The sequence below is a fragment of the Hyposmocoma kahamanoa genome, unplaced genomic scaffold (genome assembly GCF_003589595.1).
Source record: "Hyposmocoma kahamanoa isolate Upper Pololo Valley unplaced genomic scaffold, ASM358959v1 99879, whole genome shotgun sequence".
Lineage (NCBI taxonomy): Eukaryota > Metazoa > Arthropoda > Insecta > Lepidoptera > Cosmopterigidae > Hyposmocoma > Hyposmocoma kahamanoa.
Window position 1 is genome coordinate 3,978,699 of NW_020656077.1, and position 16,134 is coordinate 3,994,832.

General features: G+C 34.3%; 1 protein-coding gene across 2 annotated transcripts in view; it reads right to left on the bottom strand.

Moving 5' to 3' along the window:
- Positions 1-8,769: 8,769 nt before the first annotated feature.
- The window catches only part of LOC113239506, a 30,600-nt gene continuing 23,235 nt past the window's right edge, over positions 8,770-16,134 (bottom strand). For both annotated transcript variants that reach the window (XM_026476542.1, XM_026476543.1), the window contains exon 3: positions 8,770-9,043. In XM_026476542.1, the coding sequence (XP_026332327.1) occupies positions 8,902-9,043 (142 nt within the window). In that variant the 3' untranslated portion in view covers positions 8,770-8,901. The remainder of the gene's footprint in view (positions 9,044-16,134) is intronic.

Consider the following 16,134-nt stretch of genomic DNA (forward strand, 5'->3'; position numbering starts at 1 on the left):
CCTAAATGATGAATAAAACGCCAGGGAACCTTTTCTTTTTGCCTGTCCTATCGGAAAACCTGTCGGATATCCTTTCGATTATACAACTTGAATAAAGTTCCCAGAGACGCATTATAACGAATGACACCGTCCCTATATTGACATAGACTACAAGAAGTGAGATGTATGCACATTTGTATTATGGACGTAGAATGTAGGTACTAATTTAATATTTTAAAAATATCTTTTTCTGCGGTCCTAAGTGTAACCAGTACGTATCGTAATTTCGTTTTCTTGTAATTGTTTATAATATATGAAATCCGCACGAAGTAAATTAATTAATTATTTACTCCGATAAGTATTGGCGTTTCGTACGCACAGGTACACTGTAAGAAAAGCTAATAATAGCATCACTAGCACTATCCACAAGTGAATTACTTTTGCCTGTAAAATTGACTCATAAAAAATATTATAGCAATAAAATATCTATGATAAAAACTTTGTATATTATTATAAATATATTTTTAACGTTTGGCGCCATCTACACAAATGTGCTTGAATGTACTCTTAAAATGAACCAGAAAAATGTAAGCAACAAACTAACGCCATCTCCACAAGAGCGTGGGAAACACGTGTCTGTTTAGCAAGCCTTTCGAAGAAGTATTAGCTGCCCAATGTTACCACTAGATGACTCTGTTTATTAACCTGATGTGTGCGAAATTTAATTTGAAATTCACTATGAGAAGCAAAGCAATTTAAAGATATGTGCGACGTTCCCAACCCGCATTGGGTCCGCGAGGGAAGTTAAGCCTGTGAGCGCGCTGCTGGCGCTGGTGGATTGTAATGTAGCCAGGACAGTAGTAGTCTCGGAGGGAGAGTCCCCACATAACCCCTGAGTCTCCCTGGGCTCAGGGGTATCCATAAAGATTTCCCACCCGTCAAAAAAAAAAAAAAAAAAAAAGGACAGTAGTAGTCTCCGCAGCCAGCGCGCCACTTAGTAAGTTTAGTTCAGAATTCAAAAGGGTAAAAATCTAGTGGTAATAAATCCAGTTTTATAAATATTTATTCCAGTTTTAACAATATTTATGATCTTTAAAATGTTTATCAAAAATATAAGAAGAGAAGACATGTTCGCTGCCGCGATCGGGCAGGGAGTGACGGTGGAACGAAACAAAATCAGAATGCGAGGCAAAAGAACTATGGAAATTCAAAATTTAAATTTAAATACGTGTGTCCAGGAACCGGAGAAAGGCGATAAATAGGTGGGATGACGATGTAAGGAGGCCACACCGTCACTACCCTAAGCCTTCCCATTGAAAGAGGAATTCATATAAGCTGACTGTTATTATTATATATTATTTAAAGTAATACGTACCTCGTAATTAGTCTTACCACCGGCCGCACTACTTGTTCGTCCCGTTACTCGGTATCATAAAAAAAATATCAAATTCATTTACCTCCAATCTGCAGCCTGATCCGGAAAAATGCCAATTATAAAATAGTTACTACTTAAATTGTCTCTACTACATTGTCTCGAGTCTGGGTGTTTGTGGTACCGTCGTTGTTTCCAATTTTCATAACACAAATGTTTTAGTTACCTACTTTGGGATTAGAGCAACGTACCTATATGTGGTGTTGTCTAATATTTATTTATAATTTTGTAATGATGCTATTGGTGATGTGGACTATTGAGCTGTGATGAGTCCTCTTGTCTGTGGACGTAAATATAGAATAGTTTTTTTACCGCGTACACCAAACACTATTGTCGAATTTTCAAGACGACCTAAATACGATTTGCAACCGGAAGTTCCGCCATGTTGGGCTCGCCAGGAAATAGTCGATCTTTCCGGTACACTTGCAGGAATGTTGCAGTACCTACCTTGTATTGATATTTTTTGATAACATCCAAATTCTTGGACTCATTTTCATTAGTCGAAACGATATTACTGTTATGTGCTAAAGTGTTTTTATACCGAATACTCGTACGTAAGGAATATTCCACATGCGGTGTCGAAACATCTGTGGAAAACGGGAGATTGGTAGACTTTAAAAATCTTTTACTGTCTGTCTAAAAGACCGCAAACATACCTAGAGAAATTTTACTTTGACTGATTTATCGTATAAAACATGTACTTACATATTTGTACATGTCATAATACATAGTTATTAACTGGTTAAAATTAGAAGACTATTATATGTATATAACTCAAAGCTATTCTACTGTGCTCAATGCAGGCAACGAAACAAAATTTTAAAGATTCAATGAAATAATGTTATACATATACTAACAAGTACGACCTACATTTGATAATATGCACACACACCAAATTTTCTACATAATACACTCAAAGTTAATTGTACATCATTAAATATTTGCCTACGTTAACTGGCTATGCTTATTATAATATGGTTATTTAAGTAAGTCGAACTTGCATTGACGTTTCGATATTTATACTTAGTACTTGTTCCATGAGATGGAGGTCAAATACGCACTTACACTTTATATTAAAAAAAGTCACCTTTACGTCTCTGGTTGCATTTTCGATATCCCTTTATGCTAGAGGCTTGGTTACAGACCGGTGTTAGGTAGTTTTAAGAATAAAATGGCATCAAAGTAAAGTCGTGAAATATTCATTCTGCCATCGTGTAATGGCGCCCACACGCGAATTTTACAATGTTTTTCGTTGTTATATTGGTACGAGGTAAGCACTAACTAACTTAATAAGTATTGTTCGAGTTGCCAACAATATATTTCTGTTTGAAACGTATGGAAAAAATGTGCAAGACGTTACACAGACGACAGAAACTTCGTCTGGAAAGTATAAGAATAAGAATAAGAATACTTTATTGCGTAAGCACCGAGACACACATGATCTTAAAACTAAAATACAGTACTTACAACAAAAGTGAAACATAATTGTAATGAATAAAAAAAATTTAATAATAAATGTGTGTCGCGGCACACGCAAACGGGATTTGCTCAGCTATCAGCTACAGGCTAATAGATTTTCAGCCTGCAGCGCTGCTTTTCAGCAAGTTCGATGTGAGTGAAGCACGGACTCAAGCGCAAACATAACAAATACATGCATAACATGTAACGGATTATTTGTTAGAATTAAAGCTCCATCACACTGAAAGTATCTTTTGTGCGCCGCCGCCGTTTCGAACCTTTATAATCAACATCGTCATCTACATAGTAAATATGTAAAGTGTTACATAGTTTTAAAAATTCATTTAAGCAGACTTTTGTTAAGTATCAGGAATTAAAAGATTTTCTTAACAGAAAAGCAGCTGCGTGTTCCAATATAATTGTAGCGTCACAACAATAGTCTACCAAGTGTGACGTGACAGCATTCAGCAAAAGGGACATTGTCTTGCAAATGGAACGAAGAATAGCTGTATTGCATCAACAAATTTTCATTATTTTTACAATATCACGTCATTTTCAATATAACGAAATATTACTTTTTCGCTGGATAATGGAAATTTTCACCAGCTCTACCAAAAACAGTCGGTAGAGTACAAAGGGTTTTTAATTTATTTTAGGGGTACAAATGGACACAGTTTAAAAGATAAATATTCACTGATACAGCGACTAAATTGCTTTTTGCGCAACACAGAATTGAACAAATACGAATTCTGAGAACACACACGTACGTGAAAATGTACTCGTATTTACGTTTCGTGCGGAAACAACAGAAGGTGTAAAAAAGGGCGCGATAGTGGTAATCTAATTCCAACCAAACCGGAAATAATTTGATTATGTTTCTATTTAGACATAAAATCAAATTGTCATTCGACAAAATCGTACCTGTGGCGGAAAATGTTGCCTGCATTAAAAAGTTCGCGATAAAGCTGAGATTTATAAAACGAACTTGGGCTAAGTTTATGCTAGAAATTAAATTCAACTTTGAGTTTATTTGTAATTTCTTACTTAAACTTAGGCAAAATTCTCTGTTTTTGCTTAGTAGAAGTTAAAGTTTGTTTTTTGTTGACTTTGAACTCTTAGGCTGAGATTTATAAAACGAACTTTGCCTACGCTTAAGCAAAAAATTGCGAAGTAAACTCAAGGTTCAATTTCATTTCTTGCTTAAACTTAGCCCAAGCTCATTTCATAAAAATGAAACTCACTATTTTTGCTCAGGCAAAGTCAAAGTTCGTTTAACTTAGCCTTTGTTAACTTTATGCAAGAAATTACGGAGTGATTTCAAAGTTTAATTCACTTTCTTGCAAAAAAGGTTGGCAAAATTCGTTTTGTAAATTTGAAAAATTCGGTTAACCCACCATTTTTGTTTAGGCGAAGTCAAGGTCTGTTTTATAAATTTCAGCCTTAGACTAGGATTAGCTGGACGGGTTACAGGGTGAAATAAAACACACGACACATTACTTTACGTTTTAATAAAATTATTTTACGTGACTAGTTCTACTTTCTCTATGCACTTCCTACCGTAATTATACACTTGAAATAAATATTTCTCTTGATATGAATTGACGTTTGGAATGAAATACATAAAGTCCAAATTGCATTTTTTTACAATCAATGTTTGTCGATACGTACAAAAATTTAGTTCTCTATGTATATTTATTCAGAGGCATCTTACTTGAATAAATATAAACGTTTATTGACAGGCAATTAATAAATATGAATAAAAATTTTGGTAATAGCTGTTGTTTACATAACGATGTGTAATACGCTTGTGTTATTAATATTGTTAGCGAGAAATAGAACTACGGCTTAAATATAAAAGCTACCAATTATACCGTAATAATACCGATACCTACCAGATCTACCAGAGCAGTGCGAAGACATACTTGATACTTAAAATTTAAATTCAATTCTATGTCGTTAACGATAAGAACAATCCACAGTCTAGTTGTAAGATCTTATATAATGAGTCATGTGGCAACCGATTGAAAGAATTCACGGTATCATTTTATTTAACACTATGCCAGACCGTAGTTGCTTATGCTTTTCACAGATAGGACATACGTAACTTATACAGCATTTCAGGTACCTTAGTAACGCTAAAGAATATAGAAGTACACCGTCGCATTTGCCTGTTCTGTCGCGTTTGTAATGTTCAATCATGTCGACTTATACATTGTCATATGAGTTTTAATAACAGTTGTCGGCTAACGATTCAACAAAATATTTCTTTATGGTAAATTGTACAGTGCCCCGAGCGATGATAAGAGAGTAAGTGCATTTGCACACTACGCCCGATTCATATCTATTAGAAATGACGGTCCGAAGTGTCGCAGGCATCATTTTATCTCTGCCTGTAACTTTTTAACGAACAAGTCGTATGCCTGATGATAAGCTACACGCCTATCCATAACAGTTGCAGTGCCACTCAGAGCTTCAAATCGCAAAGATCTAAGGGGCACTGCTACTGCCCGTCACCCTGAGACATAAGTTTTCAAGTCCCATGTGCCTGTAATTTCACCAGCACCCTTAATGTTAACATTACTGCTTGGTGGCAGAAATAGGTAAGGTGTCAGTACTTCCCTAGACACAAGGAGCTTTACTGCTTACAAAATAACTAGATTAAAAAACTTCCTCTGTGGACGGAAGGTTACCATGCTAGACTGCCACGCAGAGGTTTGGGTTCGATGCCTTGGCCGAGAGGAATATTTGTATGGCCTACATCTGTTTCTGTCGTGACTTTTAGTGTAGTTTATTGTTGTCTTAGTGTGTATCCATGGCACCCGCAATACACGGTTTCCAAAGTGCGGTGCTATGAGTGTGTGCTAAAAAAAATCTCTAGGTTTACAAGCGATATTCGTATTACCTCGGATTAAAAGTGGGTTCGAGTTTTCTTGATTTGTATCGTCTTGGATTCGAACGAATATGAATTGGATACAGAGCATAAACGCGCTAACGTTTTATAAAACCACCTATTTTACTAGCCAGTAACTGTCACTGTAAACTGTGATCCGAACGCGTCGCACCTTTGCGTTTACGCACTTAGGTGAAGATAACCTCTCGTCATTGTGTTTTGTAGAAAAGGCGCAAGCGACATTTCGTAGATAATTTTAGGTGAGCATGTCTTATAACTTAAACTTATTTAAAAGCAAAATTGAATTTTAGAACAGGACGTGAAAACTTCAAAACAATCATTGGAACCTGAAACATGCTACCCTGAAAAACATTACGAAACGTCGCGTACGTCCTTTTTACAAAACACCGATGATTTCTCAATGCCACCACAGCCACAGGTTGAGATATACAAACTGTCGCGTTTATAAACTGATTTTTAACAGTGTGTAAAGCTTTCTGATTTAAAATTATATACTGCATATCAAAAATAAACAAAAAACAAATTGAACGGTCATTTTCTGTATTTTTTTAAGTTCTTCGAAGTTTATTGGTACCGAGATCCGTAAAAAATGTTGTACCTGCTTAGTTTAAATTATTTAATATTTTTTGTAAATTAGAAAAAATACTTTTAGCCTCAGCTTATTTTGACCAGGTTTTATGTCGTTACCAAAAGTCAGATCATTTTATTTTAACTTACTTATAAGCTCCATAATATAGTTTAATCGTAAGAGCAGCAACACTTATTTACCAAACCCTGAACAAATTAAACCCACCTTATAATAATAATACAATTTGTAAAATATAAGAATATGTATCCATTTCTTAACATACACTTAAAATTTATAAACTTTTTAAAATTTATTTACACTAATTTTATTTTCGAGTTCCTTAATTATATCACTAATTTTGATGTGGTTTAAAACCATAATAGTTAAAATATTGGGTAGAATAAAAATAAAAGCACTTACAACACTTAATAAAGAGACAGTTCATATAAGTTTAAATAACAAGTTGTATAACTATAAGTATATGAGTTTGTAAGAACTGATAAAATTTAAAAAAAAAAACAAATAGTCACCTAATAAAAAATAAATCTGAAACAACCTTAAGTTCTTACACTTTCTATGGTTGAAGGTTATACAGAATGAAGAGCAAGTCGTGTTTGACACTTAAGATTTAAATTCAACTCAATTAGCACTTGCGTTAAGAACGTCCAAATTCCAAAGCATCAAGCTTGATCTGCTCACGAACTGTACGTCACGTTCATATTTTCATACAAAAATTTTCCGAATGTATGTGGTCAGATGACATTGTTTTTTTTAGTAAATATTAATGTGATGTAATCAATCAAAGAACAATTAAGTACAGTAAAACATTATTTTATATAATTACAATTAAGCTCAATAAAAAAATTACTCATTATGTCAAATGCGCAATTATTTTATGTAAGAAAAAACTAAATTATATATTAGCGCAGATGTAACGTTATAATTGCTCACACTACATTAATAATTAATTATACAGGGTAACGTTTGGATATTTCATGTATAAACTTACCGAAATTTGTCTCAATACAAAAGACAATACACCACTAACAACTCACACTGGCGCAGTGTCGAAGTCCGAGTCGTCATGTTTTTCGCCTATAGCATATTCATCTCTATTTTGCCATTATTAAGGCACAAATTTGTGTTTTGTAAATATGGAATCGCGAGTCGCTTGGGCGCCGTGAGGCGTCAAACGCCGACCACACGCTGATCCCGGCGCACTAATGCGAAGTCGCCAGGCGGTGTAGTTGAAAAACTAGACGCGACGTGACGCTTCGACTCAGCGCCAGTGTGAGTTAAGCCTAATAGAGATGGAAAAACTGCTTATAAATGTTGGACGTTAAAATGTTGTACTTATTTAGAAAAGCGTGTTTAATAAATAATTTTTCACTTAAGCGCTTTTATGAGCCTTAAATTAACTGTGAATAGATTGGTTTTGATACAACTTTCGGGTATTTCTGTTTTATATTTTTATTAATGAGAAATTTTAAAATGTTATATTGATTGTTAGTACTCATTACATTATGATGTTTTACTACTATGATAATCATATATTTTTTGAGAAAATACTCCACGAATGTGTTATAATAATTAATAAGAAAGGTCGAACACAAAGAAAAATAGCTGCGATCTGACGGGACACGAACCCGTGTCTATTTTGCCAATCCAAGGCAACCGCTCTACCAACTGAGCTACAAATGACTCGGTCAAGACTCAAAAGTCTCGACTGACCATAGCTCAGGTACAGTCTTATGAGTGTCGACTGCCTTATTAATAATTTTAAAATGTTTTCCAAAGAGTCCATGCGATTTTTACCACCAGAAAATTTTAAACAAAACTACTTTTTCTTTTTAAATGTTATATTGTCTATGGTCGTGTAAGAAATAATATTTTACCGCGCATTTTAAGAATAGGCGGGAAAGTTTTAAACGTCAAATGAATCGTAAAGATGTCGAGTTTCATCAAGATAATGCCACACTACACACATCTTTGCAACGCCGTCAAAATAAGATAAGTGCAAAAAAACTTTTGCACTTATCTTGAGATATATTACCTCACACACGGTCTTTGCCCGATCTAGCCCCTTCATATTTTCACTTGTTTCGGTCTTTGCAAAATTCTTTGAATGAAATGACTTTGATAACGAAGAAATCTTATTGTTTTCTTTGATCATAGCTTTTATGGTGCATTTTTAATTAAATTCAAATATGATACTTTGCCTTATTCTTTCTTACTTCTCTGTTTGAAAATTACAATTATTCACCGTGCGGTATTTCTTAATAATAATACGGGCTACACATTCAGAAATACACCCAATATTACAACTAAGACAGAAAAGTGATATTTAAATTTAAAAAGAATGTAATAAAAAAAATTAAAAATCTATTTTTTTCTAATATTTTACAAATGTTTTAACATAATCCTAGAGTAAATGTGGTATATAATGACCCTTCGATTTTTAATTAAAGATACTTCTTAACCTGTATCCGGTAACCTGCCTGGCACCAATTTTAATTGTATTGTGTTGAATCCTTGATTGTAATATGATTGATTCTAAATGGCTTCCAGAGATAAGGTGTCACAGCTTCTCCTTTTTCCGAGCTGGTGACAGAGCTGCGGGGAACCGACGATGTCGCCTAAGAATACGCTAAGTAGGTAATACTCCTTGGCTTGATCGGGAGATCTCTTGTATTGGCTGTGGACAAGGAAAATATTGGTTATTTTCATTGACACTTTTTCCATTAACTTTTTGTATATCCGTGGTATATGATTCGGATGGACCCTTCCATTGAAAATCAGCATTATAGCCTATACTCTTACTTAAGTGAGACTCTTTTGCGTACATCACAGCCGCACACATGTCAGTATAGTAGTATAAGTTGTGTAGTAAAAATTGTTGTTCAAATGTTTACTACGTTGTTTTATGTGTTATGTTTATTTTTATTTATATTACTTTAAGTTCCTTTGTTTCTATCCTATTCTATATTTAGTACCGTTATAACCGATATCGCAGTATCGAAATTTCACTTTGTAAGTCAAGCGCTATTGACACATACCAATGATCGCTGGCATACACGCAACTCGACGGGTGGTTTATAGACGTCAACGTTTATTGACGTTAGTATAATTATTTTATTACATTCAATTAATAGCTTGTAGAAGAAACGTTTATAAACGTTTGCATTAATATATGAGAAAAATATTTGCAATAGCGCATGTTAATTGTGTTAAAGAGCATAACTGACTTCATAAATCAGATTTATTACTATAAAAAGTCATATGTGACGTTTTTTACGTCAAAAACAGGATTTCTCTTAGTAATGTACGGAACTGTGCCCTTATTACATAGTTCAACAAAATAATATAATAACACAAAAAAACAACTGAATACAATTGTGCCCTTTAGTTCAATTCATGAGTCAAGTATTAAATCACATTAAAATTAGTTACACTATGAAGGCTATAACTAATTTTAATGTGACTTTTAATAATGTAACTGCTTTTATAAAAATAAATAATCTAATAAAAATAATAAAACCGTTATATTTTTTTTCTACTAAGTTCAAAGAACAAATTAAATATTTTTAAAAACTGCTGATTAAAACACAATGAAAGTTTCTGTATAACATGTGGTAAGTATTTATAACACAAATAAACTACGTAATATCAAATGTATATTTTAACTATTCTTTTTATCAGAAAAGCCTAAAAAATATTTAAACACATTTATCTACGAATTTAGAATTTGCTGCTTGTGCCTTTCTTTCTTTCGAAAAGATACGATTATATATAAGATTTCGAGAAGGAGGTTTGTCAGGAGCGTAGCAGGTGGAGTTCCATAGTCTCTGTCCACCCCCATAGGACACGCGTGAAAATATGCATGCTTGTATATATATAATATCTAATATTTTTGAGTAGCAGTAGAGCTCCTAGTCAAAGAATTCGTCCAGGGAAGCACTGCCGCTCTTGGTCTGATCTTTGCTATTTAAAGCTCTGAGTGGCACTGCCACTGTTATGGACAGGCGTGTAGATTACCATCAGGCACACGACTTGTTCGTTCCGTCACTTGATATTATAAAAATATATATAAATAGTCGATCTAAACATAACGATGACTGAAGGCTTTAGCCGGTCGTACTTAACATTAAAATAAACGTGTTTTCATTCGGAAATACATACATGCACAATAACAATTTTTTTTATTATCACCAAATAGCTTGTAACGTAGTTATTAAGATGTACATTTAGAAGTACTAACGGCTTTAGCCGGTTGTACTTATCATTAACTTAAACGTATTTATATTTGGAAATACAATAATAATATTTTTTACTGTCACCAAATAGCTTGTAATATGTTATTAAGCTGTAAATTTAGTAGTACTAACGGCTTTAACCGGTCTTTCATTTCATAATAACGTTTTTTACTTTTGCCAAATAGCTTACAACATATATGTAGCAACTATGAGCCTGTAAATTTAAAGATGCTAATAGTTTAAGCCGATCGTACTTATCGTTAACATAAATGTTTTTACAATTGGACATACATGCATAATAATAATATTTTTATTGTCGCAAATAGCTTATAGCATTCGTTTGTATAACATGTGTTAAGTAACCATTGCTTTGTGTCAAATTTTAACCACAATTATGGTCTTTTTTCAATTAAATATACGTATTATTTACTCCGCACAGGTTATGTAGGTCATGGTATGTATGTACTAGAATAATTATTGAGAATTATTTGTCCGGACTTATGAGTGAAATGAGCGTATAAATTAAGCATTACATGACTACTATGTGTATAAGAAAGAGATACAATAAGAATTGCATCCCAACAACAATCGTGTAATACAAACCCACTAACAAGTAATGCGATGATATACATACCATTGAAACAAAAACCTTATTACCTATTAACATAGCGATAAATATTATTATAACACTGCACCGGCTGAATCATATACACAAAGCAAGAGGAAATATAATGCAAAGTCGACTGAAAACCGTTGGGTTAAGGCATAATTTTGATTGGCAATGTTAGAACAGTGAAAGTACTGGCGGTTATTGCATAATACCGGTTCACCTCGGACGTTGAACGTGGTGCAGTTTTAATTCACCATCCATTGAAAACATTCAGCCATACTTTTATATATATTATAAAACAGATTAAAAATTTTACAAGTGACAAAAATGTATAAAGGACTTTTTAACCAAAATATAATCTTCCACAGACAAAACGCCGAATTTTTTTTTATAACTTTTATATTGCATTGAACTCTAAATATATTTTGCAATAAAAAATCGATTATGTAATCTTTGGAGTTACTTACGAACACTTTCATTTTCCAGATTGCGCAATAATTTTGTACATGTACTAAATACCGTTTCCCCTTCCCCTTCAATATTAATTTGCATTAAGCAAATAGTACCTACGTACCAAATTGAGATGTAATTGTCCATAGCCTAAATTTCTTGGCACAGCGATGACCTTGCTGAATGCGATTTCACATTTTAATGATGATTATGGCAACGGTAATGACTAACTTGATCAGCGATTGCTAAATTCCTGTCATTATAAACAAATTTCGACAGTTTAAGAATTTTGTAAGTTATTTTTTATATAAAATGGACAGTGTAAGTATTGTGTGTCTAGTAGTATTTTTATTCATTCACAGTGCCACAATTGCAATGCATAGAAAACATTCGCAAATTGCAATTGCAATAAAAATCGCTACGTTATGGTATAACACCGTGTCACACGTAAATGTACTACAATATCTTCGCAGTTGCTGGACGAGTATGTAAAGCTGAGATGACCCAGCTAGTTGCGTGACTATTACATCGGTGGCCTACTTGCGAATTTGACGACCGACTGACGAGCTGTACTACGTTGTACGAACGCACGAACATACGAACTTCTGCTGTCAAAGGCCTGCGCAGTCTACTATCTAACTACGACAATCACTTCCACTAATTTGGTAAATTTAGCATTCGACCTCCATCTCACCTGATGATAAGTGACGAGATCTGCAATGGAGCATGTACACGTGTACAAGGTTATTTGTAAAATACTAACAACACGACAATATTACTATCATCAGCAATAAATTTGTTCCATGATTTTGAATAAATCTAATAGCGGCAGTAGAGCTCCTTGTGAAAGAGTTCGTCTAGGGAAGTACTGCCACCTTGTCTACTACAGCCGCCAAGCAGTAATGTTAACATTACTTTGTTCAAAGGTTTTGATGAAATTACAGGCACATGGGATTTGTCAACTTATGTCTCAGAGTGACGAACGCAATGGCAGTGAGCCTCAGAACTTTGTGATTTAAAGAGCTGTGTGGCACTGCAACTGTTATGGGCAGGCGTATAGCTTACCAGGCGCGCGACTTGTTCGTCCCGTCACTTGATATTATAAAAAAAATTTCGTCACATTTTACACACATACGTATGCTCACGCCCTAGTCCCACAGGAGGGGTAAGCAAAGACCACTTTCCTCTATCCTGACACATTTTACTTTTGTAAATATTTCAATAGATAACGATCTAAACGGTGACAACTCTACGCATATGTTTTGTAAAAAGACGTGGAACAAAAGTTGTTGCTTATGAAGTTAGCAATATAGTCCTGCGAGGTTGTCAGTGTTTTACAAATCAGCCTGTATAATGCCTATTCACTCTCGTCCTGAGACATTTTAATATTAAGCTGTTATAGAAGATATAACACAGTCCCATTACAAAGCTCCTACTTTAAGTAGCAACAGTATACCAATTACTAACCATAATTTAAACTGAAAAACACGACAACAGTAAAGTCTAATCGTTTCCATGTAGTACATCAGAATATTCAAGCCTTTTCTAGCAAAACATTAGAAATAAGTGTTTTTTGCACGATATTTCCGTTGACGTGTTTTGTGTTACAGAACATTGGCTGAAAAACTACGAAGCAATTAACAACTTAGAAAATCATGGAATAGTCAGTTCGTTCATAAGAAAGAACTTAAGTAGAGGCGGATCTATGATTATTATTAACTTAAAATTTAAAGAGCGTAAGGATATCACAGATCTTTCTACTGAACGAACTATTGAGATTTCATGTGCGGAATTGGATCAGTTTGTCGTCTTACGTGTATACAGGCCCCCCTCTGCTAATTTTAACGAGTTTGAATTAATTATGGAAGATAGTTTAAATAGGATTTCTCCAACCAAAAGAAACGTAGTCATATGTGGAGATTTCAATGTAAACCTGTTGGAAAACTGTTCTACTTCTGTAAGAGTCTATATAAGCCATATAGTAAAATGAGCAAGAAAGTAGACCAATTTCTCTGCAGACCGATTACCACAGAACCAATCGTTACATTTCAAAATAATATCGGCAATACTTTAAATTCCCTACCCCATATACCGGAGGTTCCACATACTTTATATAGCACGATATTTGGTTTAATTAGAAATGAATTTGATAATATTTAAATTTAAAAAAGTATTTAAGTAATGTATTTCAATCGAAAACAATAACTTTCCATAGACAGACTAAATTCAACGACTGGGCAACAGTAGCTATTCATAAGAGTAGGTCTCGTTTGTATGAGCTATATGCTATGAAAACTTATAATATTAGGGGTTAAAGTATGAAATTGCCGTTTTATTGCAATAGGTTCTTTGAATTTTCATAGAATCTTCATGGTTTGAGGTTTTCGAATGAAACTTTTTTCAAATGGTTTCTGTGTTTTTTTTTTTTTTTTAATTTGAAACATTTGAATATCGACTTTCAATTGTTTTTGTTATTCAATTTAGACAAGAAAGATGGATACTGCGAAAATTCGAGTGATTTTTGAATACGAGTTCCGACGCGGAACTAACGCGGCAGAAACAGCCCGCAATATCAATGCTGCGTTTGGAGAGGGGTCTACTAATGAACGCACCGTGCGATCTTGGTTTAAACGCTTTCGTGATGGAAATTTCGACTTAAAGAACGAGTCACGAGGAAGACCGCCCACACAGGTGAATAACGATGAATTAAGAGAGATAGTGGAAGCCGATCCTAGTCAAACTACCCAGGCATGGTTTAACGTTACCTTACCCACAATATTGACTCACTTGCGTCAAATCAATAAAATAAAAAAATACGAAAAATGGGTGCCTCATGATTTGACTGATCTGCAGAAAGAAACGCGTGTTGAAACTTGTGTTGCCTTGTTGAACCGGTACAGAAATGAAGGAATATTGGATCGAATTGTAACATGTGATGAAAAGTGGATTCTTTATGATAACCGGAAAAGAAAAATGCAATGCCTGACCCCAGGTCAAATGCCACAACAGTGTCCTAAAGCAAAACTTACCAATAAAAAGGTAATGGTAACTGTTTGGTGGTCTCAGCATGGTGTTATTCACTATAGTTTTCTCCGATCTGGTCAAGTAATAACGGCAGATGTCTATTGTGCCGAACTCCGAACCATGTTGACAAAACTAGCAGTAAAACAGCCCCGACTCATGAATCGATCTTCACCATTATTGCTCCACGACAACGCGAGACCTCACACAGCACGAGAAACCATTTTGACCCTTCAGGAACTGCAGTTAGAAACCATTCGTCATCCTCCGTATTCACCAGACCTTGCTCCAACGGACTACCATTTTTTTCGTGATTTGGACAATTATCTACGTGACAAGAAGTTTTCTTCCCAGGAGGCAGTACAAAATGCTTTTACACAGTTTGTGCAGTCTAGATCGTCGGAGTTCTATCGCAAAGGCATTAATAACCTTCCCATTAGATGGCAGCAATGTATAAATAATAATGGCAACTATTTTGATTAAAAAAATTTATTAAAAATTTAAAAAATAAACAATTTTGATTTTCAGTACAAATCGGCAAATTCATACTTTAACCCCTATTACTAATTCCAATTTTATAGAATATGTTAGAAATTATTCAAATATGTTTAAAACAGTATGTGTAGCTGCAAAGATTAACTTTCACAGCGACAAAATTAGAGAAACGATAAATAAATCTAAAACTACTTGGAGCATAATAAATAAAGAGTCAGGCTGGGTTGAACAACACGATAGAGACATAGTTTTAGAATTAGACAGCAAACTTATACAATCTAAAAACAAGGAAGCCCAAGCATTAGAATCGTTATTTTCGGAAATTACTGTGAACACTACAGAATCATTACATTCCTCCCCTTCTCTTGCCATTGATCTCTTAAAGGAAAATGTTAACGTTTGTGGCAGTTTATTTAATTTTCGTCATATTAACCCACAAGACGTCATAAAAGCTTTTAAATCAATACATGTTAAAAAATCTAAAGATCTCTGAGGCATATCAACCAAAGTTATAGACTCAGTTATTGATCTAATTTCCCCACATTTAACTGTAGCTTTCAATATGTTCAATAGGTAGTTCGTTGACGAAGGTGTATTTCCCTGTGTAGGTGAAAAGAGCAATCCCTAGAGTTTCTTGCTCGTTCTTCTCAGGGAAGTCAGCGTAGTGAACGAGCAGTAGCTTAATGTAGTGTAAATGTGACGTTTTCAAGTGTAAATTTATTTTACCTATGGAATAAATGATCTTTGACTTTCACTTCCTGAAAATCCCAAGTTATAGTGTTTAATGGACAAATCTGCAGACAGGGAATTTCACTCCAGTCCCGTACACCATATAAATGTGGAAATATAACGTTTCATACGAATCTAGCATATGTCTTTATTTGTGAGGTCTCAAACTGGGGAATTGCTTTTCTATTGCTTTTCTATTCACAACGCGCAGACCAGAACCAATTTAGA